This window comes from Lepisma saccharinum, chromosome 22 (assembly GCF_977018435.1).
Source record: "Lepisma saccharinum chromosome 22, izLepSacc3.1, whole genome shotgun sequence".
NCBI lineage: Eukaryota > Metazoa > Arthropoda > Insecta > Zygentoma > Lepismatidae > Lepisma > Lepisma saccharinum.
Window position 1 is genome coordinate 35,396,465 of NC_139250.1, and position 24,422 is coordinate 35,420,886.

At 38.4% G+C, this 24,422-nt stretch overlaps 1 protein-coding gene across 1 annotated transcript; it reads right to left on the bottom strand.

Moving 5' to 3' along the window:
• Positions 1–12,112: 12,112 nt before the first annotated feature.
• LOC146004720 (uncharacterized) lies at positions 12,113–17,217 on the bottom strand. Its single transcript, XM_083143673.1, has 2 exons — positions 16,463–17,217; positions 12,113–12,804 (listed from the first exon to the last, which is right to left on the bottom strand). The coding sequence occupies exons 1-2, from the start codon at positions 17,212–17,214 to the stop codon at positions 12,627–12,629; spliced, it is 930 nt and encodes a 309-aa protein (XP_082999799.1). The 5' UTR covers positions 17,215–17,217; the 3' UTR covers positions 12,113–12,626.
• Between the last annotated feature and the right edge of the window lie 7,205 nt (positions 17,218–24,422).

A 24,422-nucleotide genomic window follows, 5' to 3' on the forward strand; every position in this document is an offset into this window, starting at 1 on the left:
TGAGAAAGCCTGTTCCAAAATTTTGATTTTCAGTATCACCATAGAAAAAGTATAATTTTTAGTTTTACAATTCCCTTCTCCTGGCCACCTAACTTCCTGGACATCTACTACATCTAATTTATACTTAACTATCTCATTAACTGTACACTGAAATGCCCCAAGCCGGTAAAGGCTCAGAACATTCCAGGTGCCTAATTTAATATCCTTATTCCTAACGTAGATCTTATCCTTAGTCCAGGGACCTCCCAAAGTAGTCCCCACCCGGAGATCCGAACGAGGGACTATTTTACCTCCGGAATATTTTACCTTGGGATCATCCATGGCCTTATATTGCTGTTTCTTGACATGTCTTTTTACAGTGCAGAGTTGTCAGCTCTACGCCTAACCCCCAATATGAATGGAGGACCGCACCTGTCGTTGGTCAGCGGATCCCTCGGATCTAGCTGGAAGGGTCACATTGTAGTCCACCAACCATACCCCAGTTCTGCCGATTTTGGGACGCTCATAGAGCCATGACAGGACAGCTCTGTAAATCCCAACAGAGCAAAATGTTGACCATTTCACTCTGTTGGTTGACTAACTGCAGTTCAAGAGATCCTGTCTCTCGTAATTGCCTGACCACTTTTCTGCAAGAGTTCATTTTCAAGTAATTATCGTACATAAAAACTCTTTGTTCAAGACTATATTTGTTTAGCGGCATAACTAATGAATGAATAACAATTAACACACAATAAAGCACTAGCACTGAATAGCTTTATTTTCATCACACCCCCTAAATTTCATTCTGCACCCCTAATGATTAATCCTGATGTTGCTACAGCTTGTTTTGACTTTTCCTTTAGTTCTTGAAGATCATATTGGGTCAAATAAAGTGAACGAACCTGGTGATGGACAATTTTGACGGCAATACTCATGGATTCCACTGTACTCCATCCACTGTTCACCATATCGCTTCAACATTTCCTACACCTGTTAGATCTGGCAAACAATATTCTTCATGGACGGTTTCTTCAGTGACAATGGTATAATTGAAGTGGTTCTGAAAATTTTGTGGGTTCACGCCTCACCGTCAATCCATCATATATAGTCTTGTAGACTTTCAGGAAAGGAAAATCTCATAGTTGCTTTACTTGTATCTACGTCAGAGTTATGGATTTTTCTAAGATTTTATGTTCTAAGAGATTTTTTTCTTTTTCATTTCCTGTAGTATTTCATATTTTAAGCACTCTTTCTTGCGATAAAATGTTGACATTGTTTACGGTTTCATTTGTTTTTTTTTCCTGTTGCTTTAAGCTGGATTATGGATACTCCAAGGAGCATATGAAAGTGTAATATATATTTTTGTGAGTACATGAATTCGATATCGAGAATTGAATTTGCAAAAATGAACGATTGGTATTCCATGTTTAGGTGCTTTCCTCTAACTATTAATTTTCAACCATTCTGAATAATTTCTAATAAGTTCTAGCTACATCTATGATTGAGTTTATGAAACGTGCATGGCTTAGTTCTCTGGGTTACATATGACAACCAACTTTCCGCCATGAATTTAGAGGAGATTAACTTTCGGCATTGACAAATATTGAACATTTTTACCGGCGTGACATCACAACAGCAATGTTTATGTACTGGATAATTTTAAACAAAATAATTAATTTATATTTTATATAACATACAGAGCACAATAGAGAATTAAAAAATTACTAATTTTCATGGTTCTTAGTCTAACCCACCATATGTAAAGTATTTGCTCACTGCTGATGCAGAAGCAAGCATGAATCAACTACTGCAAGATATTACGTCACTTCCGCCCACCAAAGGTTAAACGTGCAAGATATTGCAGTTGACTTGAAGTTTTGTATGGTTCGCCGAACTCGGAATAAGCTGAAATTTCGCTATTTTGGTTGTTAATGAAATATACGGGAAGAGTAGAATATCAATACTGGAGCCGGGAGTTTAAAAAAAAGCTCTAACATGGGAGATGATGGTAAAGTTGGTCACCGTAGGGGTACATTACTCCTAACTTGGAATTTACAATGGAGGGGAAGCGGGGAAGCGTGCATACCATTTTGAAAAATATATTTGAATAAGGATTGAAACCTTTATTTCTTTTCAAATGGCGAAAGTGCAGTGTGTCACCATTTTACTTGTTTGAATGTATTTGACCACTAACAAGAAAATAAAGGAGAAAACATTTTTTTTTGTTGTTGTTGTTGTTTTCTGCAGCTTTCAATGTCAATGTCGACACTCTGCAGCTGGCAGAGTTTGTTTACATCGCCACTAACAAAGTGGGCTGTTCCACTTTTCACAACTAACGAAGAGGATAACCGCTGCACAAAAGACATGGTGAAAGTTTGCACATGCACCACGTTCAAGCAACAAAAAGAAAACATTTTGTGCATGTTTAGCAACAAAGAACCTGAGATGAATGAATATTTTCAAGCTCGTCATTGCTCTGTAATTTACCCGAGGCAACAACTTCTACAAATGCATACAAGTTCGTCTCGTAATTCTCGAGCAGTCTTTTTCTTGATAACATTAAAAACATGATTTGTGCAGGTGCGTAGTGATTCAAAATGCAACAGATTTCTAGGGCACCACTCACACGTGATGATTTTACAAAGGGGGACATGGTCGCCTGTGACCCCCCCTGAAACAAGGAAACGTTGTGTTTTTCTTCCTCCATCCCTTTTATTTTTACCTTTTTTCCCTATTTCTTTCCTTGTATCTTCTTTGTACAGGGTGTCCGGAAAATCACGCAAACGAAACTTCTGTACAAAAAGCGATAGACATGAAACTTACACTGAGTATTAACTTTGTCTATGTGCATATTTTTGAAACATTAAACAAGGAAGTCCTACTCCACACGTTCAGTGTGCGGGAAAAGTCACTAAGGTGCAAAAAAAAAAGTTTTGTACGAAGTAAAAATAAGGATGGATGAAAGACAGCCGTGGAGTCGCTTGCAATATTTTTCTATGTGCGTCGATGGCCTTTAATTTTTAAAGAGCATACTTTGTTCTGAATCTGCCATACAGGGGCGCCGACTTGTCAAAATTATTGGGGGGGGGGGGGTGCTCTGATCACTGAAATAAATGAATGAACGACTCACTCCCTCCCTTTTTTAAAAATAAAAATTACGTCTTCGTATAGCAGTTTTTAAGCAGCTATTATATTCCTCATGCAAATGAAATGTATCATGAAAAACGTTTAGAAAATGTTTCAAAGTCTTTTTATGTCTCTTGTCTGCTCATTTGTTTTTTTTATAACAATTAACATTTTTATTTAAAAGTAGGCTATGTATTTACATTAAGAGGCCAACCTAACAGTTTTATGCCGGCCTCGGTAGCCGTGGGTGGTCGACACAACTCGCATCGATCCGGAGGTCTCGGGTTCGAGTCCCGGCGAGGGCATTGGGTGTGTTTTAACCCTCCGTCATCTGCGCTCTCATAGTGGCACAAATGTCCCGCGCGCGGCACCCAGTGCCGCCCGAGCAAAACCAACTTTATTTAGATGAACTATTGATGCAAATTGATGTTGAATTACCCTAGCGCTTACTTGAAATCAGGCGATATATATCTATGAACGCAAACAGTTCATTTCGAACATTTTTATTAGCTAAACTAAAACTTAAACTATATAAACTAAAAACATTAGAGGAAATGACACAGAAGTACACGCTTAGACTGTTGAAGCAAATGCACCAAAATATTATTCCCAAAATAAGCGTAATTAAAATTTTGCCATATAATAAAGGAGGTAAAAAATGAATTCATCATTCACAAAATTTTCAACGTAGTTTTCAAAAACGTTCAACATATTTTTTTCAAAACGAATTGAAATCATACAACTTATAAGTTGGGCTTAGAAAGGAATAATTTTTTTCCAAAATTCTCAGTCAAAATCTTGCTGAAAAAGCAATCAAATGAGTAAAATACAACTCGAAGATACTTACAAAATATTAAAATTTTCAAATCTCAAGGTTTCTTCTTGTTTTTACAAGATATATGTGAAAAGAGACATACAAACTCAAACAAAACGAACCCAATATTGTCACTTTTCAATACATTTTGACAACTCCGACATTTCGTACGGGTACTGCAATGGTTTCTGCAAACAATTAATTTGCATTCCGAACAACGTACCGTCGTTTTATTTTTCTTATATCTGCCAAATTCATGGCTGGAGTGCTATTATATGATTTAAGATAGGACACGTTCCTGAGCGCGGTACTGAGTGCCGCCTAAGGGGGACCGGTCACTTTTGAGGCATGCAAACAACTGGAAAATGCCAGAAAAAAGGTTGGAACGCCTCTATGTTTTCTTGGAAATAGTGTAGATAAGTTTCCTAGTGCTTTCCAGACCATTCTTGCATTGATATAGAGAATAATTCCAAATTTTAGAAAAGGCGGCAGAGTGCCGCTGCGCGTGCTACGGACGGTTAATGTCCGCAACATACTTGTAAAGAAAGGACATGTGACAGATACAAATAACCATAGTGTTGACGTACCCATAAAAATAACGAATATTTACAATATGTAACAGTTTTATTGAATTATTTACATAAATGCTAACACAAATCGCAGGAAAATAGATTTATTTTTTTGTTCTTGCTTACAATATTTTACTTTTTAAATTTAATTTTGCAATAATAAATAAACACATAACACGCCGTGCTTTAGCAATAATGCCTTTGATCATAGCCGTTCCCGCTTTCGCAATACAGACTTTTCATAAGCTTTCCTTGCGTACTTTATTGCAAGCCAGTGTTAAATGAACTCGGACTTTAGAATTATTTTCCCCTTATTCTTTGGACCAGAGGAAGAGATTTCGAGGATAACTTAAATATCGTATATATCAATATTCCCTGAAAGTCGTGTTTACGACCTCAAATTGTTAAGAATTCACTAAACAACAAACATACTGGTATAATTGTCATATCACCTCGTTATTTTGAAACTCTTTTTAGTAAAACTGTTAACAATACTCATAATTATATACTTAGTATATGTCATGTGTTTTGCTGTGACCCCCCCCCCCCCCAAAGTTGATGGTCTAGAACATTTCAAATGTGCATTTAAAGTTAAGTTCATGTTGCACAATACAGAGCAAACTTTACAAGAGAAGCAAAATAATACATTAGATCCACTTAAGAAAAATTATTTTGAGGGGCTCTGCACCAACATCATTAACATTGGGGGGGGGGGGCTCTAGCCCCCCAAGCCCCATGGAGTCGGCGCCTATGCTGCCATAATTAAACCCATGAAATCATCTGTAATGCATAAAATGGGTAGGTAAAAATTGATAGTTCGTTTTTCAAGTCGATACATATCCACAGAGACCATCCTTTCACATCGAACATTTTTGAAAGCGACTGCACACTGTCTTTTATGCATGCTCGTGCTTACTTCGTACACACACTTTTTAACACCTTAGCAACTTATTCTCGATACTGAAAGTTCATGTAGAGCATGATTTTCTTGTTTAATGTTTAAAAATGTTCATATAGACAATTTTAACACCCAGCGTAAGTTTCATATCTCTATCGCTATTTGTACAAAAGTTATGTACGTTCAAAATCTAGGTACGTCTTTTTGGACACCATGGAGGTTTCGATCTTCTTTTCCGTTTTAGTATCTCTTTGGTCGTGTTTTCTTTCTTTGTTCTGATTATTTCTTTTTCTATGATATCCCTCATATTCGTTTCTTCTTTCTCTCTCTCTCTCTCTATCGATTTACTTTCTTCTAATTCTTTCTTCGGATTATTTTTGCCCCTCTGTGGGAAAAGTCAAATGCAGGTCTTTACTAGATATTTATTTGGTGCCATGTCGATGGAAGGGGGGGAGGGGCAAACCACAATCCTGTCTAGGGCGCCAGAACATCTAGCTACGGTTCTGTTTTTGACACTAAATTTTGTGAGTTTTAGCTTGCTGAGCTCAATGCACTGCTCACCGTTTGAAAGCTGCTCGTTGTTTTGTAAGCACCGGTTGCATAGAGCCAGCCGTTGCTCTCCAGGGAGGCAAGACCGCACATGTCGCTCGAAAGCGGTTCGGCCATGTTGCGACATCTGCCGTGCGGGAACCACTTGCGGTACCCCTCTCTGAAACAAGACCTCCAGGTTCGCAGCGAAGGAACAGAAAGGTAGCCTGGAGGGTCCTCGTCATTCTGTCGCCAGGAACGTCGCTAATTGATTGCCACGAGTGGAAGTGGAGGGGGGAGAAGCCCTGTGCTGACTCGCCATTTTGTTTCTGTGTATCATGCTCTGCCACCTGTCGGCTGGCTTTTCTTTTTGATCAAAATAAAAACTCTACCGGATTTCTTCTCTTAACAATATCTATACTCAGAGCACACATTCAGGCGGCCGGCAGAATTTGCGCTGTTGCCATATCGATGCCTGTTGTACTTGCTTACAATTGAATCTCCAGCAGCGCCAGGTTAAAAATGTTACTACCCTGTGGCAGTGTAAACTCTGCAACAATCTTCCATTAACCAAGGGCAAGAGGAACAGTTTCCACATTATTTTACTTGTTCGCTTTGGAATACCAAACTTCCGATGGCGTAGAAAAACACATGAACGGAAACTGGAGAGGCTAAAGATTTGATTTGCGATTTGAAAAGCCGAAAGGTCCATTTCATTACACATAACTAGAAGTTGAAGTTGCCTCTTCATAAGAAATATATGGGATCCTCTAAATACTTATTCAGCATATTTTTCACAGATTCTATAGAGCTTAATAATCAACTTGGGCGTGGAACGTCCTCTCTAATGACATAAGAAACTCTTCTTCTTTCGACCAATTCAAATCAAAATTAAGAGATCATCTTCTGGAGTCAACTTACCAGTACTGAAAACAGGGAAAGACAATGCAATGAAAACTTTCTTGGTGTAAATTTGTAGGACAATCACCGACTGACTTTTCTGTATTTTGATTATTTTTGCTATGTGCGTATTCATGCTTTATGTGTACTTTTTACTTTTCTTACAGTGTATATGTTTTTTTCTTTTTTTGTTTTTCTTTCCTTTGGTATTTTGATGTTTTTAGCTTTTACATACAGTAACACCTCGTTAATCCAGACTAATGGGGGGATAACTTGACCGGGTTAACTGAAATAACCTAAAAGAACAGTAGAAAGTGCATTAGAACTCCATTTATAGCAACAAAACACGTTTGTTATGGTGTATTTAAAGGGCATAGGCCTAAATACACTATACAGTTCAGTACAAAGTCTGCGGGTTGACTGCCTTTTCATTGGGAAGTTCTCTTGTTGACTTCTAGTCACATTTAAAACCTTACATTCTGCTCTTTTGGGGGGGGGGGGCTGTTTGGATTAAGCGAAGTCCGGCTTATCGGGGTCCGAATTAACAAGGTTTTACGGTATTTCGTAAACTGTTAGCTATTCAAATCAATTTGTAAAATGTAAAGTAGAGATGGTTAAGTGGAAGAAAAGGCTTGTGCCTTAACTTCGCCATTCAAAACAATAAATATATAAAATTGAAAAACAGCTTCCGCCTCCTGTCGTTTTTTTTTCAATACCAATTATAATTTAGACATTATTGAAATAAATGCTCACCTGGGGCGAAATTATACCTCCTAGCTTTAAGTGTAAATTAATTTTGAAGCAAGTAACTCATTATTTCAATCGTCGCGAGTACAATCGATGGCATCACATGAAACTGTGGTGAAACTGATAGTACGTACAGTGGGCTCTATGAGTATTACCGTGCAAATTGTCCATGACTATTTTCATTACTTTTTCTCTTACATCCTGTGTGTTTTAAAGCAATGAATTTTTTTGTATACTAGTGCAGAAGTTGTCAACAGCTTGTTTTGAGTTTTCTTTTAATTCTTGAAGCTCTTATGGGGTCAAATAAAGTGCACGAACATGGTGATGGACAATTTGCACGGTAATACTCATGGATCCCACTGTACATAGCTCATAATCAAGAAATACTTAACACTTAACAATTGTTGTGCTTGTCATTGTTTAACCAAAGGTGTTAAATCCTTTAGCTTTCTATATGTTGAAACAAACTTTCAGAACGGCGTTCATTAAGCAGGGGTTTATCCAGAATATTTACTTTGGGGGGGATCCAAATTTTAGGAAGGTGTGAGGTTAATTTTAACCAAAATAACCATGAATTTGGTCTTTATAAAAGAAAAAAATAAGTTGTGTTCAGGAATTTGGGGGGAGGGGGTGTTGCGTATAAGCATGTGGTTTGGTGTACCTCATTTATGACGTATTGTAGACTGGACAACACGTGACTGAAGAGATTGAAGGGATTACATGGCGGGCGTGAATAAATCACTGGAGTTAATACATACTGATTTTACTGTCGTCATTGTATTTTTCTTGTTATACCTGTATGTAAGTTAAAGGTAAAAGGTAAAGTTCCCCGTGCATATAGCACCGTGCCACGAAGGCACATTTAGGGGATGTGGGGGTAGGGCCCCACACATTCTCGATCTCGACCATTTTGGAGCTGATGTGATCAGCACCCTTCTCCGGCCACCTTTACGTTCCAGGGTTGTCCCCAGGTACCCATTCATTTGAAGCTGGCTGAGCCCTAGAGCCACTTTATGCGGGGACAAGGCAGGAAAATTCCGATCTTAGATCACTCACCCTGGGAATCGAACGCGGGTCTCCCGCTTGGCCGTCAGACGCCATACCGACTAGAGCACCGCAGCTTCTATACCTGCATGTGCATCATTGTTATCCAGATAGAAAATGTTTCATTTTGCATCCAGGAATTTTCAAATAAATAAAAATCCATGAATTTAATTTACTTTAAGGATTCCTGCTTCTCTTTTATATATTAAACGTTTGCACAAAGTGGAGTTGATGAATTGTTGTCGAGAGTTCATATTGATTGAGCTATGATAAATATTCAATGACTATACAGTCAGTAAGGTGCTGTAAAAAATGGGTCACTTACCTCAAATGTTCGCTTCCCTCCAAGAAGTTATGTGTGTTGCATAACTCTACGGCTATAAGTAAACTTCAATATGAAATCGTCAGTAGCAAATTCTCCGATAACCGCAGCTATAGTTAGACAACCAGTGGCGCAACCACGGACGGGTAGGGACCATTGCCCCAAACCGTGTACAGAAATCAATTCTATAGTGGGGAGCAAGGGAGGCAAACATTGAATTAAAAAGAAGCAAGACTAGCAGAATCTAAGGGTAGCAACAACAAAAAGATACACAAGATGAAATTACTTCTCACGTATTTCTTGCACTTTTTCTTCCAGACGGCCAAGGGCATCTGCAGGGGGGACAGAGGGGCAATTGCCCCCTCGATTTCAAATTTTATACAAATAAAAATACATTTTGTAAAATTTTCTTCCTCGCTTCGCTCGCAATATCTGCTTTTCTTACAGTCTCGTCAAGTTGAGAGCCGTAGCTAGGGCGCGGCAGGAATCGAACCTTAGAGCCTAACGATCTAAATGAAATAAATGAGAATGCCATGGCGCCCCGTGAAATTATTTGCGCCAAATAAATTCATTATTGTTTTCAGTTTGCAAAAATTTGGATCTAAAAATTTTCTTCATCGCTTCGCGCTATCAAAGAAAAGAAGCGGGCACTACTGTTGCTGCTGCTGCTGCTGCTGCTGCTCCTACTACTACTTCTTCTTCTTCTTCTTCTTCTTTTACAGTAGAAGGTCTAAATATGGGCGAAATATTGGTTTTGGAGTTATCAGCGCTTCCGGGTGATGCAGCCTGGCAGAGGCTATTGGAACCAACTGGGAAGGACAAAGGTTGCGGCGCCAATTCGCAAGAGAAAGTGGTGGTTAGTTTCGGCCTTGGACGCTGTTGTAGAATTGCAACCTCCGAGTTTTAACTCGGCGTTTTCTGAATTCTCTTCTGCTTTGTATAGGTTATGATATTAGCGGTACATAAAACAAATGTGGGCTTTTATAATGCCATGATTTGTTTGTGAAATATGTACCACAGAGAGCAAAAATAAATTGAAGAAGAAAAATAGCGTGATGGTCTAAATATGGGCTATGACATGAGGTCTAATGTTGAGATCACATTTTCAACAAATATTCGGAAGTTTCTCTTAATATCGATTTTTCCCATTCCGAGTGATTTTCAAAACATCAGATTATTCATAAATAAGAATTTTATAATGTTTTACCGATAAATGGTTGTTTTTTTAAAAAAATTAATTGCTTTTTGTGATATCGCCATTAGTAGCCCATATTTAGACCACAATTTTGAAATACATCATTTTACCATTTTTTGGATTTTTTTTTAAAAAAATGGAGACCTTCTATACTTTAGCATGTTATTACATTTAATAGATGTGCATTTTAAAGGCAGGTGCTTGATATTTTAATTTTTTCCCTCCGAAAATGACAACATAAAAAGGGGGGGCCCATATTTAGACCTTTTACTCTAATAATAATAATAATAATAATGTTATTATTGTTGTCATTATTATTATTATTATTATTATTATTATTATTGGCACGTTTATCCTGGTACTGCCCCCACCTCAGACAAAAAATCGTGGTTGCGCCTCTGTAGACAACACACATAACCAGTGGCGGCGATTAGGTTCCAAAACTGGTGGGGGGTGGGTGCAAAGAGAGTACATTTCCCTTTGTAGATAAAGTTTAGCATAGTGCGATGCAACTGCTCGCCCCCCCCCTAATCACCGCCACTGCACATGTCATTGCAGGGCAGGCAAGCGATAATTTGAGGATGTATTTGACTTTACATATGGAACCACACACACCACAAATCAACTGGTAAGACCTTTTATGAATATCCACATGATTGTTTTACGTTTAATGCAAACGTACCGAAGAAGTGAGTGGTGCACAGGAGTAGATGTACCGGAGCTACATTTTGGTAAATGTGTCTGTAGCTGTAAATAGAAATTGTAGCTGTATCCATTGAAGTACGCAGGGGGTGGGATTGATGATACTACAGTTGTGAGAAAATCAAAATTTTCAAAATAAAAGCGCTGAAGAACTCGGGAACAAATAGAATTGTAAATGTCCCTTGAATGACATTTTGAGAGTGGAATGTTCATAATATACGAAATATCTTATTGTGTATACCGCCTCCCTAGAAAGCAGCTATGCACTATCTACCTTCACAATAACAGCCCCTCCAGAAGAAAATATTCTGCGTACGCCAGTGCCTATAGCGAAGTTATTTTAAGAATATATGGGCTATAATCTCATCATCCACTTTCTGTACACGTCACTGAGCATGACGAAATAGACTAGAATTTAGAATTACGTGTTCCATTAAATTCTTAGAGGAATTTTTAAATGTTTCTTTAGTCATTTTTCCCCTAATTATTTGGGCTTATTGCTTTTATGTAACACTGTATATTATTACAGATTGTAAATTCAGGCTATTAATAGAGTATGTACAGTCGCATATGTATTCCTATTTTTCTAATACCTCTAACCCAGAAAATAAACACAACTTTCGAGCACATACTTTTTAAATGGTTGCTTATGTATTAACACTATATCTTTTAAGAAATAAATGAGTACTTTTAGAGACAATTATACGAATACGTTTATAATCTATGATAAGTTAATGCATATTTTTAATGGCTAATGCTGAAAAGTTTCACCAAGAAGAACAAAGTTACTCTATTCAGCATATATGTAAAATTATTATGTAAATGCTACGAATAATTGAAAACATTATGATAACGTTTCTTGTAGAACATTTCGTGCTGTACACTTTTCGTTTTAGCATTTGTTCTATCCAGTCATCCGTTTAAGAGAAACGTTAAAATTAGGTGTTACTTTGAATTCGCTATATTGGGTCTTCGAACACCATTTTCGGTGTGACATCAAAGTTTATTTCACATATTTTATGAGGAAAATAAAGACTTACACCACTCATATCTACTGTACACGAATAACCTACAGGTGTTCGTTGTCCCCTGACTATACGAACAGTGATATTGTATTTTGTTCTCATTTACAGATCTTGGACTTAACCTTTTTGTTAAGAGATGGCACAACAATGCAAACATTCTAATATTATCATTTCAATTGTAATAAAGTGTAATAATATCATTGAAATCCATATAGTTTCTTCTATTATGTGTTACTTCTAAACAAAAACTATGTAAGGGTACAAGTAAAGTTTTATATTAATACATTAAACTGAATATACAGTAACAATCTTGTGAAACAGAATTGTAAATCTTACATATCTGTATTTTACTAGCCCTTGACGTTACAAAAGTAGAAAATTTCCAAATATTTTTCTAACTTATATTGCGTAATGAAGAATTGTGTTTTTTTAAGTTTTATGCACTGATTTCCCCACAAGGCCTAGCGTTTTTTCGTAATAAAAGCAAACAGTGCAGAACAAATGTTTCTTCCAATCGTGTTGGACCTCCGACCAACACCACACAAAATATACCCCACTCGCCTACACACTTCAGTTCTATCTTGGACGTTAAATAGCTACACATGAGGATATGAAGTCAATAGTCCTCATAATGTATTCGCCATTGTCTTCCATGTTGCTGAAAGAATGTCTATAAGTTAAAAAGGCAACACTGTCTAAAACAGGCAACACTTCAGCGAGGTTCCTAATAACAATTCAGATAAACCACTTTTGGTGTCCACTGTACGTGGAGTACTGTTAATGCGTTGTCTGTCGACTCCTCTTCTTGAACAGCGCCAAGAAGTCACACTGGAAGGAGGAGGAACAGGTCTTCTGCTTACTGTTGGTCCTCGCCCCTGTTTCGTACGCTTCTCTGTACGACTTCATTCTGCTCCTAGATGTCGCTGGCACGAACCGCTGGATTAGTTCGAACAACCTGCAACAAACACGGGTTCCATTGTGATTAAGTAAATTAAACTACGACGCTCTTTCTAATATACAAGGTGTCTACAAAAGGTCTGACAAATTTTGACCGTGAATCAAATAGAAAAGTATATAGATAAAAAGAAACGAGTTGCATGAATGGATAGATAAACGCAGAAAGCATATATATTTATTTGTAGGTCACGAACGTGTTCGTGGATGGCATGTAACTCTGTAGCAGAAGGGAAAACTCAAACTGTGTTATTAAAATGCAATCGGTGAGCCAAAATACGAACTTTAGAACACATTAGCAGAACGATCCTGTTTCTGGAAACCATATTATAGTGTGGAAAAGGTAGTTTTGAGAAACGGTAAGTGTTCTAGGTAAGAAGAGTCCCAGATGTGCCATCCATTTTCACCAATACTGAACAGAAATACACGATATAACCAGCATTTGAATGAGTGTTTTGTGTGACGTTTCCGGTGGTGATGTTGACGCGCCTTCGCAGGTCCGGCAGGAAGTAGAGGAATGTAATGATGAAACACCTCAGGAAAAAATCACAAACTGCGTGGCAGTTGCAGTGTTGCCATGTTGGCTATAAAATCTTGATGATATTTCCTATCGAATGAGTATTTGCTTGCACATTTCTATCAATTCGTTTGGAAGTTATAGCATGTTGTTTTTGTTTACCTGAAGCCCGGACACCCTGTACTTTTATTATTAAATCCTATATAGCTACTTCAACGACGACTTAAATCATGTTGGGTTTTCTCTATGTTCTAACTGGCATGCTCCAATTTAAACTGCAACTTTTAAACCAAGGCACTGACCAGTCTCAAGTCTGGAACTCAGTTCTTTTAAAATTTTGTTGAAAAGATTCAGGAAGTGTGAGAGGAAGTTGTAAGTCCGAAGGTAGAAAAATGTTTTTGCAATAGAGTGCTGCAGAGAGAGGATTTCCACGGGCTCCAAATAGTTCGCACGGACGACGCTAGATTGCGTACGGAATTGAGAGCTTCTTCGCTCGAGCGAATAACGCTCGAACAAGCAAAACGAGTGGTATACGCTCGAAACCCAGTAATACACGTATAACCTTCATTTGTATGTGGCAGAGGGACCTCAAATATGGATCGTGATGTGAAACACGCAGTGAAATTGAAATTTAAGTGGTAAGGACGTGGAATAGACCCTTCGTAATAGAAATATGTATAATACATCGTTGGAAAGCACATGCATCAAGGATTCCAGAAATGTAGGATATAAGGTGAAGAAACAAGTGGAAGTGGAAAAAATGTAGTATTAAGTTTGAAGAACCTCCATTGTAAATGAAAGATAATAAGTAGGGCTAGCATTTTTATGACCTACAAATCACCAAAATATGCAAAATAAAATATGCTCTTATGACCTAAAATTGTACAAAATATGCACTATAATTTGAAAAATATGCCCTTATAACTGAAATGTTTCAAACATCAATATCTAATTGCTGTGATATTTTCACATACGAACTACTTTTAGTCCACTTTATGGGCCCTGAGTTGCAATGCAAATGAATACATTCTCCAAATTTTCAAATAAAAATAAAAAAGATTTTTGCTACAGTAAAAAAAACAATTCTCGAGTAAACATGGGAATAAGAACGAATCCACTTCGAAAATGACTGTATATTTCTTGAAAATGCAAAAATATGCTGAAATGACCGAAAATCCATCAAAATATGCTATATCACGCAAAAATGGCCAAATATGCCAAAATAGGCCCTTAAAAAGCGCCTTAACTTAATTAATTTCTTCATAATATGAATTTCTATATGTTTGGTGAACACAACACCCTTACCAAAAAGAATATGCTAAGTCATGAAAATCCTAGCCCTGATAATAAGCCTATTTTACATGCAGATGTAAGACTGAATGCCTAATTTGTTATTTTAGGGTTGTTGGGTTTAGTTATCTTAGCACAAATAATACATTTACGTGTATTTATGCTAAGAACCAAACCTAACAGACCTAACCTAACAACGCAGGCATTCCTCGAGTGACGTCACAACGAAAGGTTGTCCTTACTTTGTGCGATAAGGGAGACAAGTGAAGTCCGGGTCTCCCTTATCGCACAACGCTAGGACAACTTTGAACACTAAAATCACCAAAAACCACATATTTCCCAAACAAATTGAAGAAAAACAATTTAAAATAACGAAAATAATTTACAGCCATTAAAAAAATAGAAAATTCAATATCCAAAATAAAATGAAAATCTTAAATACGGATGAAAAAACGAAATAAATAAAGTTGAATTCTAGTGGAAATATCGCAAACAATCCAGGTTAAAAACCAAAGTTCAACCTGGCAATACTGTGTGTTTAGGTCATGGATTTCGATAAAGGAAAGCTCCTATGGTAAGTAATGTAAGAAAGTTTATATTATTTCACAGACCAGGAACTTGTAATTGAAAAATTTACAGTGCCAAATCGAAGCACGAATAAAGTACTACGAGTGAACATATTTTTCGTTTACGCCGAAACTGCAAAACACAAGGGTCGACTGTGCAGTATAGCCCTTTTGACTAATTGCAAAGATGAGGATTCGAACCCGGGACTCCTGGCGTCGTTGCACGCTGTGCTAACCACTTCTCCACGGAGGCTGGTGTGTAAAAATGTAGTTTAATCTATCTTACCAATACACAACTATATGTAAAAATGAAATAGAAGATTGTGGGCTGAAACTACCAAAGCGGCTATTATATATGTGTCTACGATTACTGTTACATTAAAATGATATACCATTGTATACAGCCGAGCGTAACACGCCCGAGGGCTGGAGACTAGACGAGTACGAGCGAACGAAAGTGGTTCTTTGCAGAACTCGGTAAAACTATCAAAGCCGGGAAACGGATTTCTTCAAATTTACAGGAGAAAGTACTTAAGGAATTGAGTTTCTGTGGAATTTCGGAAGGTCGTAGAAGTGTTTTCTCGCATTTTTCAATGTAGTTGGCCGCTAATTCATGTATTTTTCTCGTCCGATGCACGAAAGCTGTTGCTTGCATTTCCATTCATGTACTTGAACCGGATGTTGCGAGCATCTGATGACGTAATCCCCGGTAAGTGTTTCCAAACACACAGTTTTTTCACTATATTGCCCAATCTAAAGCAACCTAACCTAACCTTACCGTGATGGTGCGTGGAGCTATCCTGAATGGTTTTTGGGGTTATTCGTGGATGATTATACGATCCAGAATGGTTTTTGGGGCTACGCGTGAATGGTTTTTGGTGCTATGCGGGAATGGTTTTTGGGGCTATGTGGGAATGGTTTTCGGGTCTATGCGGGAATTTTTCTGTTAAGAAGGTTGAAACACTGTTTTGCCGTTTGAAACACAACGCTAGTCAAGATGTGCCCGCCATTTCGCGTGTTCAGGATGCGAGATAAGAACGAACAATAATTACTCGATATGTCTACAATAGATACTAATTTCGTTAAAAAAAAGCGAAATCCCTTGTTAAACAATCTTTCGTAATGCAGTTACAGACATTTCCCGGCTTTGATAGTTTTACCAATTAATGTTATTCGTGTTCAGGCTGCAAATGTTCGCGGTGTTAGGAGTCTTCGGAATAGGACGACACAGTAAAGGATACTGAAATAGAAAAGTAGGCTATGTGTATTGCGAGAGCGTCACTTACCAGTTGATGGCACTGTAGTACTTGAGGGAGTTGAACCTCCCCATTTCGCAAGCGATCCTCTCCAGACACTGCTCCGAGTCCAGCAGCATCTTGGACACCCTTGCGATCTCCGATTCCTTAAATTTAAACTCCCCTCCTGCCCTGTTCGCGTTCCCTATATTGATCACAGGAACGGGGATGAGGAGCAGAAGAGGGATCAGGAGTGGCAGAAGCAGAGGGATCAGAACCACCGCCGCCAGAAGAAGCAGTCCGATCGGAATGATGATGATCTTGAACAGAAGCTTTCCGATCAGCACCGGGATCTTGGTGACCAGTCCAGCACCCACCGCGGCAACTATTCCTTTCACAATCCCGAGAACGCCTAGCTTGGCGGCTCCCATCTTCAGCATCCCGTAAATCCCACCGCAGTCGTCGTGATAATCGTAATCGTCGTAATAATTGTCGTAATTGTACGGGTGCCCGTCGTGGTACGGTGGCGGGCCGTAGGAGTTACCGGGGGGCCTGTAACTACCGTAGCCGGGACCTGTCGGGTGGGGATTGTAGCTGTTGTACCCATAATTCCCCTCTCTGCTCAGCCGCGTGTTGTTTGGGTCGTGGTAGCTCTCGTTGGTGATGAGGTAGAAATCCGTTCCCGCTCTGTAGCTGCCAAATGATCTGTCGTCGTACGTGAAGTTCCACAGTGTCCTGTTCTCCATGGTTGCGCTCGAGCCAACAATCCAAGTCACAACAATCACGGCGAGTCGTGGATCCATTGTTGCAGCCTGAAAAAATAATCCAAAATCTTTGTTGTTAGTTGTCTAACTCCTATCCTTAATTCAGTTTGAGTTTTCGTTTCAAGTACACTTTACGCACAGTCAGGGTTGTTTAAGGTTCAGGAACCCATACATTCTAATGGATTGTATTGGGTTATGTTGCAGGACTAGAACCTTTTTTCTCGCACAATTTAAATTCGGTCCAAGTTGCTTATTGTTACATTGAAAAAAGGTTCCTGGACCGAATTTAAATTGATCCTGGAAAAAAGGTTCCTGGACCGAATTGAAATATTTTGCAGATAAAAAGGTTCTTTACGGTCCAGAACCCATTTACGCTTGCTGATTTTCTTTCCTGGACCGGAATTGAATTTATTTAAAATTCCTAGATCTTTAGCAAACCTGCTTACAATTTAAAGTAGGATCTGAACCACTATGTGGTTCCACCGGGTATCGAACCCGGGATCCCTTGGTTAAAAATTGGACCAATAGCCCGGGAGATATATCCAGGTATATTTTTTGTCTGCAATGGCTACAGAAAAAAATGCAAGAGGGTTCAAACGTAGTTTTTTGGGAGGGGGGAGGGGATATGGAAGTTTGTATATATGTTACTAGTCAGGAAACTAAACTATTTCCTTGCGGTTCTAAGTACCTTGATTCTAGCCTAGGTCATTAAATCTACGATAACATTTACACATAATTTAGAAATACTTACTATATTTACATTCTAAGAAAACCCCTCAGACACAAAAATGAGCTATCAAAGTCCTAGGCGTAACTTGACGGATGCAGGGGGTACTTGCCCCCCCAAAAAAAGAATTCAGGATTTTTAATATTTACAAGTTAGGCGACCTGAGGAGCAAAGCAATAAAGAGTATTATTTGTGATTTCGCAAACGTCACAATTATTTAGCAAATAATCCTGGACGTTACTTTTATGAGATGGAAAACTTTTCGCGTCTCTTTCCCCAAATTTAAGCCCCAGGTTTGATTCTACCCCCTCAAAATTAGGCTCCAGGCAAGTGTGATTCTGCCCCCTCAGTGGCGTATACTGATTCCAAGATCGGGGCTATCTCACAATGTCACGTGGTCCTAGGCTATGAATAGAAATAAATTTACCAACTCCTAAGAAATCAGGTTGCCAACTCATAGGAAATCAGGTTGCCAACTCCTAAGAAATCAGGTTGCTAACTCATAGGAAATCAGGTTGCCAACTCATAGGGAATCAGGTTGTCAACTCCAGAATCAGCATCATCATCTCACTGATATGAATAATATTATTTACAATTTGTGATCGATTTTTCTCCTGTATTTTATTCTCTATACATCAGTCTTCGCAGATAGCCTAAAATATACGCTCCTGCTTAAATTATGCCCAAGTTACGCCTATGATCTAAGTACTAATAACACCGAAAACTGACCAAATTTTCTATTGCCAAGTTCATTTGTAACGTCCAACTAACCCACCTACAAGTTTCTTGTGGACACTTTAATACATGTTAAATATCAACACTATGCCATGAAAACTTAAGCTGAAAACAGCTTGCTGTTGTCTTGACTCGTTGAGGTTGATCGGTTGCAGAATGGCGTCTGTCTTTAATCCACAAGGATGCATACTTTTCGGCAGGGAAATCTTTCACGACTGGATCATTAATGGACAAGAAAAATTGTTCGGTTATCTTTGTTGCATAGTTAAAATATAATACATTATATGCTTTCAATTCGATTTTGCCGGACCCTGTGACGGAGTGGTGGGCATGGGTGTTTGTGAGTGCCATTCATCAATTTCATCATATCTTCACTCTCCCCATCTTCGGAAATTAGCCAAAAGCAGCACAAGAAGCGAATTAAGATAAAGCAAATCAATCAATTCAATTCCATTTTCTTTGAAGGGGGATAAAACATCCCTGGCAGGAATGGAAATAAATTTATTTTGCCGGGATACATTTTTTGGGGGGTACAAGTCCCCGGCATCCACACTGTCTTCAATAGTCCTTAGACATCAGTTGTTTGCATCGTATGACCAGTACTATTAAAAAATATCTTTGAACGATATTTAGTTTCGTCTATGTAAGGTTAATGAATTTCTAGTTAAGAGGAAATCTCCCCCCCCTCAAAAACTTACCAGAGACTTCAGCTTGCCTATGGAAAATGTCATGGATATTAGCATTGGAGGATTTAATGGGGGTAACAGGGGCACGTGCCCATTTCCAAAGTCACATGACTAAGTATTATGAAAATTTTGTTAAATACAAGCGAACAAGAAAGTTCCAGAAAAAATAATCTAAAATCCTTGAATAATATCCTTTCCAAACCGCCAAGAAATAGTTCAGCCCTAACAGACTAATCCAAACTGGTTTTATTTGACATTGAAGTGATATCTGAAATAGTGACATTTTGATTACACTAGTTATAAATTTTACTTTTGTTTTGTTGAATTCACGATGATGAATATTCTTAAACAATTCCAACCCACTGAATCCAAAAATCAAGTCACACTTTTTGACTACATGGTATCACAAAAATAACACTTACACATATATGTGATATTTATTGTGGCATTTGATGTTCATGGAAACGTATTTTTTCAAACAAAATGCTGTACTGAAGACAAAACCGGAAGTAAATATTAAGGACATAAAATTTCACAGAATTAACGTTGTCATTTTCCCTTCTACAGGCTGATCAGAAAGTCAAAATAACAATAAAAATGAAATTGTAAATGAATTTATATTTTTCACTACTCGCAATATTTGGAGAAGAATATGTTAAGCAATAATGTAATTGTTATAGCTGAAAAAATAAGCAAATGTTGACTGATATTATCGTAAAGGATGTTCTAAAGACTCATGAGCAAAGGGAATGAGAATTTCCATTACACTTGAAGTTGAATATTGCACAATGCCTTTTCTTGCTGTTGTTTTTGCTTTTAAAAATGCAGTACTCTCAGAAATTATGAAGAAGCTGTGAAGAGCATGATGTAAATGACTGATAGGTATATATACTCTCAACCACAGTTGACTGGCTATGGTATCATCTCTTCATCATCAAGTACAGATTCAGTTGATACATCTTATGTATATCATGGCCATAGTCAGATACAATTTTCGGAGGGCACTACACAAGCATATGTTTTATGGGACCGAATTCAGGCTAAATTAGAGTATTAGTGTTGTCCACGGGACGAGACGGGACAGGCTTTTAAAAATTCGAGACGAGACGAGATTGACCATGTATCATGAGACAAACGAATATTTTCGAGACGAGACAGCATTCCACGAGACGAGACAGGCCAAAGTCTCGTCACGTGGGCAACACTAGAGAGTATGAAGCCAGAGGACAGAGGTTTGAACTCCTGTCAGGGGGGGGGGGTTAAAATAACATATCCAATGCCACAGGGAATTTTAAGGTGGGAGAGGGAATTTTGGGGCAATCGTAATGGAATGTTCAGTCTGAACGAGAAACAAGCGGAGGGGTCGCGGGTGGACTGTGTTTCCAAGAATCACACCTATTTCGCATAAGTTTCAGTAATTCCAAACGTTTGAAAATTCTGTCTCGCTTTTCTCAAAGAAGGATTCTATAATATTTTTAAAGCTTTCAATAAATATTTGAAAATGAGTTCCCGATTTTGTGTTTCTGAACCTAACACGTCACCATTCTCCGGAACAACCGACGTCGGAGCATAGCCAACACAAACCTTACACTACTCAAGCTAAAACCTCTTACCTCGCAAACCATCCTGATGCATCCCTGGCAACCCCCTGTTCCCTGAAGTTCCCAGGATTACTGTACTTAAGGTATTCCAGTACTACCTATTCCTTCCCCACTTAAATTTCATCCCCTACCCTTACCCAATTCGTAGTCAATTTCCGGAACAATCACTTACCCCCTAAAAATAAAAAAATAAATATTTTTTAAAAAAATGTTAATATATATCAACGGGGAAACTGTACAACTTCCGCGACACAGAAAGTTTTACAACTTCTTTTTACGTCAGAAGACAGTTGTACAATGAGAGAAACAAAATGATCCATCCTTGTCCCTAACAGCAGGGAATCCTGGGATAAAAAAAGACTTCATGTGATTGAGGAATAGAACGTGGCACGGGGCTAACATAAAACACCACAGAGAACTCCATAATTTAGGCAGCCCACTGCGATGGTAAGACTCTCTTTGGACATGATTATCTACAATAATAACAGCAGTAAAAAATCCTTTGAACACCTTCGAAATTGAGGTTCTTCAGCTATGCAATTGCCTCGTTGTTGCTTCTCTGTTTCAGTTCTTGCTTCATTGTTGGGATCCAGGGTGACTAATGGTGGTTGGCGCAACATGCTGTAAAGTTACAGGTTCTGGGTTCCAATCCTTTCAACGCGCTGACGATTCATTGCGCATACTTCATCAGCTAAATCATCATCGTCTTCGCCGTGGAAATTAAAGAAATTTATCTCCAGTACTTTCCATGGTACAATAATGCATTTGTGAGGTAAGGCATAGAGTTTTGCCAGAAACATTTAACTTTGTTCAAAATAAAGTGTAACGTTCTCTTACTTACTTACTTCTTCTTCCCCTTCGTGATGTTAGGCGTCGGGGTCCTACAGCCATCTGCTAAAACTCTTCCTATCCAGGCCCGTAGCAAGGCAGGGGCCAGGGGGGCTGAGCCCCCCTGGAACTAACGTGAGCCCCCCCTGGCACTGAGGTCAGCCCCCTTGACATTAGGTAAAGCTATTTTGTGTAATTTGTTTGCAGTGAAAATGTGGACAGCAGATATTATTTTGCTCACAACTTTGGTGAGGGTTAAATTCAGGGAACATGAACAGTAGCTATTACATTCATTGATTTTATTTATAAGAAGAAGTCTTAAGTAGCGGCAAGTATTTAGGAGATTCTCTTCTCTAGACTTCAGAAAGATTCTTCACAGGGGAGCTTCTTTATCTGTACCTTTGTTGTCCCTGTTGCAACCTTCGTTTATACATAAATCTGTGACTCTGATGTCATAATGCAAATTCCCTCCGCATCTGCGTCAAAAATTAACAGTTCCCAAGTTTTGGGAACGAAGGGGAGTTTTATTGTTTCGGCCGGGCAGTATAATGTACGTTAGGTACTGTGATGGAATATTGTCTATTTTTCTTGTGTAAAATAAATATCTGTATCATCAAACGTAGTATGGAGTGTGTAGTAAGGGATGATTTCAGTAGCAGCCAATTAACACTTCAAGTGATATTTTAAAAGATATACTAGAAAATGTAGTATTTATGTGATATTTCTAAACTTTATGTAACGTAATGACTCCCTCCCCCACCACATAATTTACCTTCATCTAACACTTTTAAACTTTTGAAAAATGGACTTGATTTACAAAGCCCCCCCTGATAACCCGTGAGCCCCCCCTGGAGATCAATTCTGGCTACGGGCCTGTTCCTATCTTGTATCATTCTCTTAACTTCCAATAGTGTCTTCCCTCTTTTAGTAGCCATCTTTGACAGGCATTGTTCACGTTCTATTCGATGTCTTCCTCTTCCTCCCCTAACTTCTTGTCTCGCTTCCATTACTTGTTTCGGGTTTTTTCTTCTTCGATGATTCCCATGACATTGCCATACCAGCCCAGTGTTCTTCTCTCTATTATCTCTTCATTTGATTCCCTAGCTGTTCCCTGATTTCAATGTTCCTGATTCTATCTCGTCTGTTTTTTCCTACTCCTCTTCTGAGGTATTTCATCTCTGTTGCTCTTAATCTACTTTTATGCTTATTTTGGAGCGTTCAGCTTTCTATGCCGTAGAGCACTGTTGGAAGTGTGGTATTTGTAGGGGGGGGGAATTCCCCCTCTGGATACTTGTGTCCCCCTCTCTGCTTGTTGACTTTTATACCCGGGGCGGAATAATAGTTGGGGGGGAAACAATAAATTATTGGCAATTTACTTACTTTTTTCCCACTTCGCCATTCAATTGCAACATTTTCTGTCAGACAGCTGGAAGCTCTAATACGCGAACACAGATGTCGCCTGAAGCGCTGCTCTATTCCTGGATCTGTCAAACAAGTGGCCAGTGTTGAAGACCACCTCCCCTCTTCCCTTTTCTTTGTCCATGGAATTTGGCAGGAAAATGTCACCGCAATCAATGTGAAAGTTACAAAATGAGTTTCAGTTCTCACGTGACTCGAACGTGTCACCACAGAACATCTGTCTATTTCTAATCTGTGTCTGTATTTGTATGAGTGGAACAATAGTGCATGAAGATTCGCGATTAAAATTTATCCGATATGCCATCTGGTGAGATTTTCAGGAACCACTCCACGTAGGACACCTCGCTGCACTTCGCCGTGTTGAAGCCATTCAAAGCATGGGGAACAAGCGAAAAAGTAGCATATACTGTTCAGTTTTTTGCTCTAAATCGTTTTGTGGTTCAGGACAAGTGAAAAGCTTACATGTGTTTTCCACCCAGTGGAATCAACAAAATCAAATGTTTAAATAAATCAGGAAAAACAGAACTGATTGACAAGAATGGCATAACTGAAATGCGGCAAGCAAATTACGATGAATGTAATCTTTCGGAAAGATGATTTTATTGCCATGAAAGTAAGTTTTAAATTGTTCTTTATGAATATAACATTTTTTTTCTAAAACAATGTATTATGTATGTAATTTGGAACAGGTGCAAGTCGATTAAGTGAAAATATTAAAATAGTTTGAGAATTAATTAATGTCCGTAATCATAAAGGTAAGTCAGAAAAACATAATTGACATGCTAATGTTGCTGTTTGATTCAGTATGTCAATTTTCAGTGAAGACTGAAAATAGCCTCAATGAAATTGTTGTTGTTATTATTATTATCATTATCCGGTGTTGTTATTAAACCAGTCTGTCTCCTTGGGGAAAATACTGCAACAACATGTTTTCATTTATTTCCTCCCAAGCTTTGCAATACAGGTGAATTGCTTTATTTTCAAATCATTTCTGGGAGCCCCAGTTAGGCAGTTACAACGGAGGTGCAGTGCAGATGAAACAGCACCGCTTTGAAAAACCAGTGCGCATACATTAGTTTCGTGTGCGTTTCCCGTGCTATTTTTATTATTATAATTAAATGCCTCGCTCTCAGCACAGCTTCACCTTCGTTAAAGTTCTTGGAATTCACATCGCATTCGCAATATTTAAATATAACGCGTAATTTAAACGTTTCTTCCATACCAGCAATGACAACACGCTGCTATTACGTA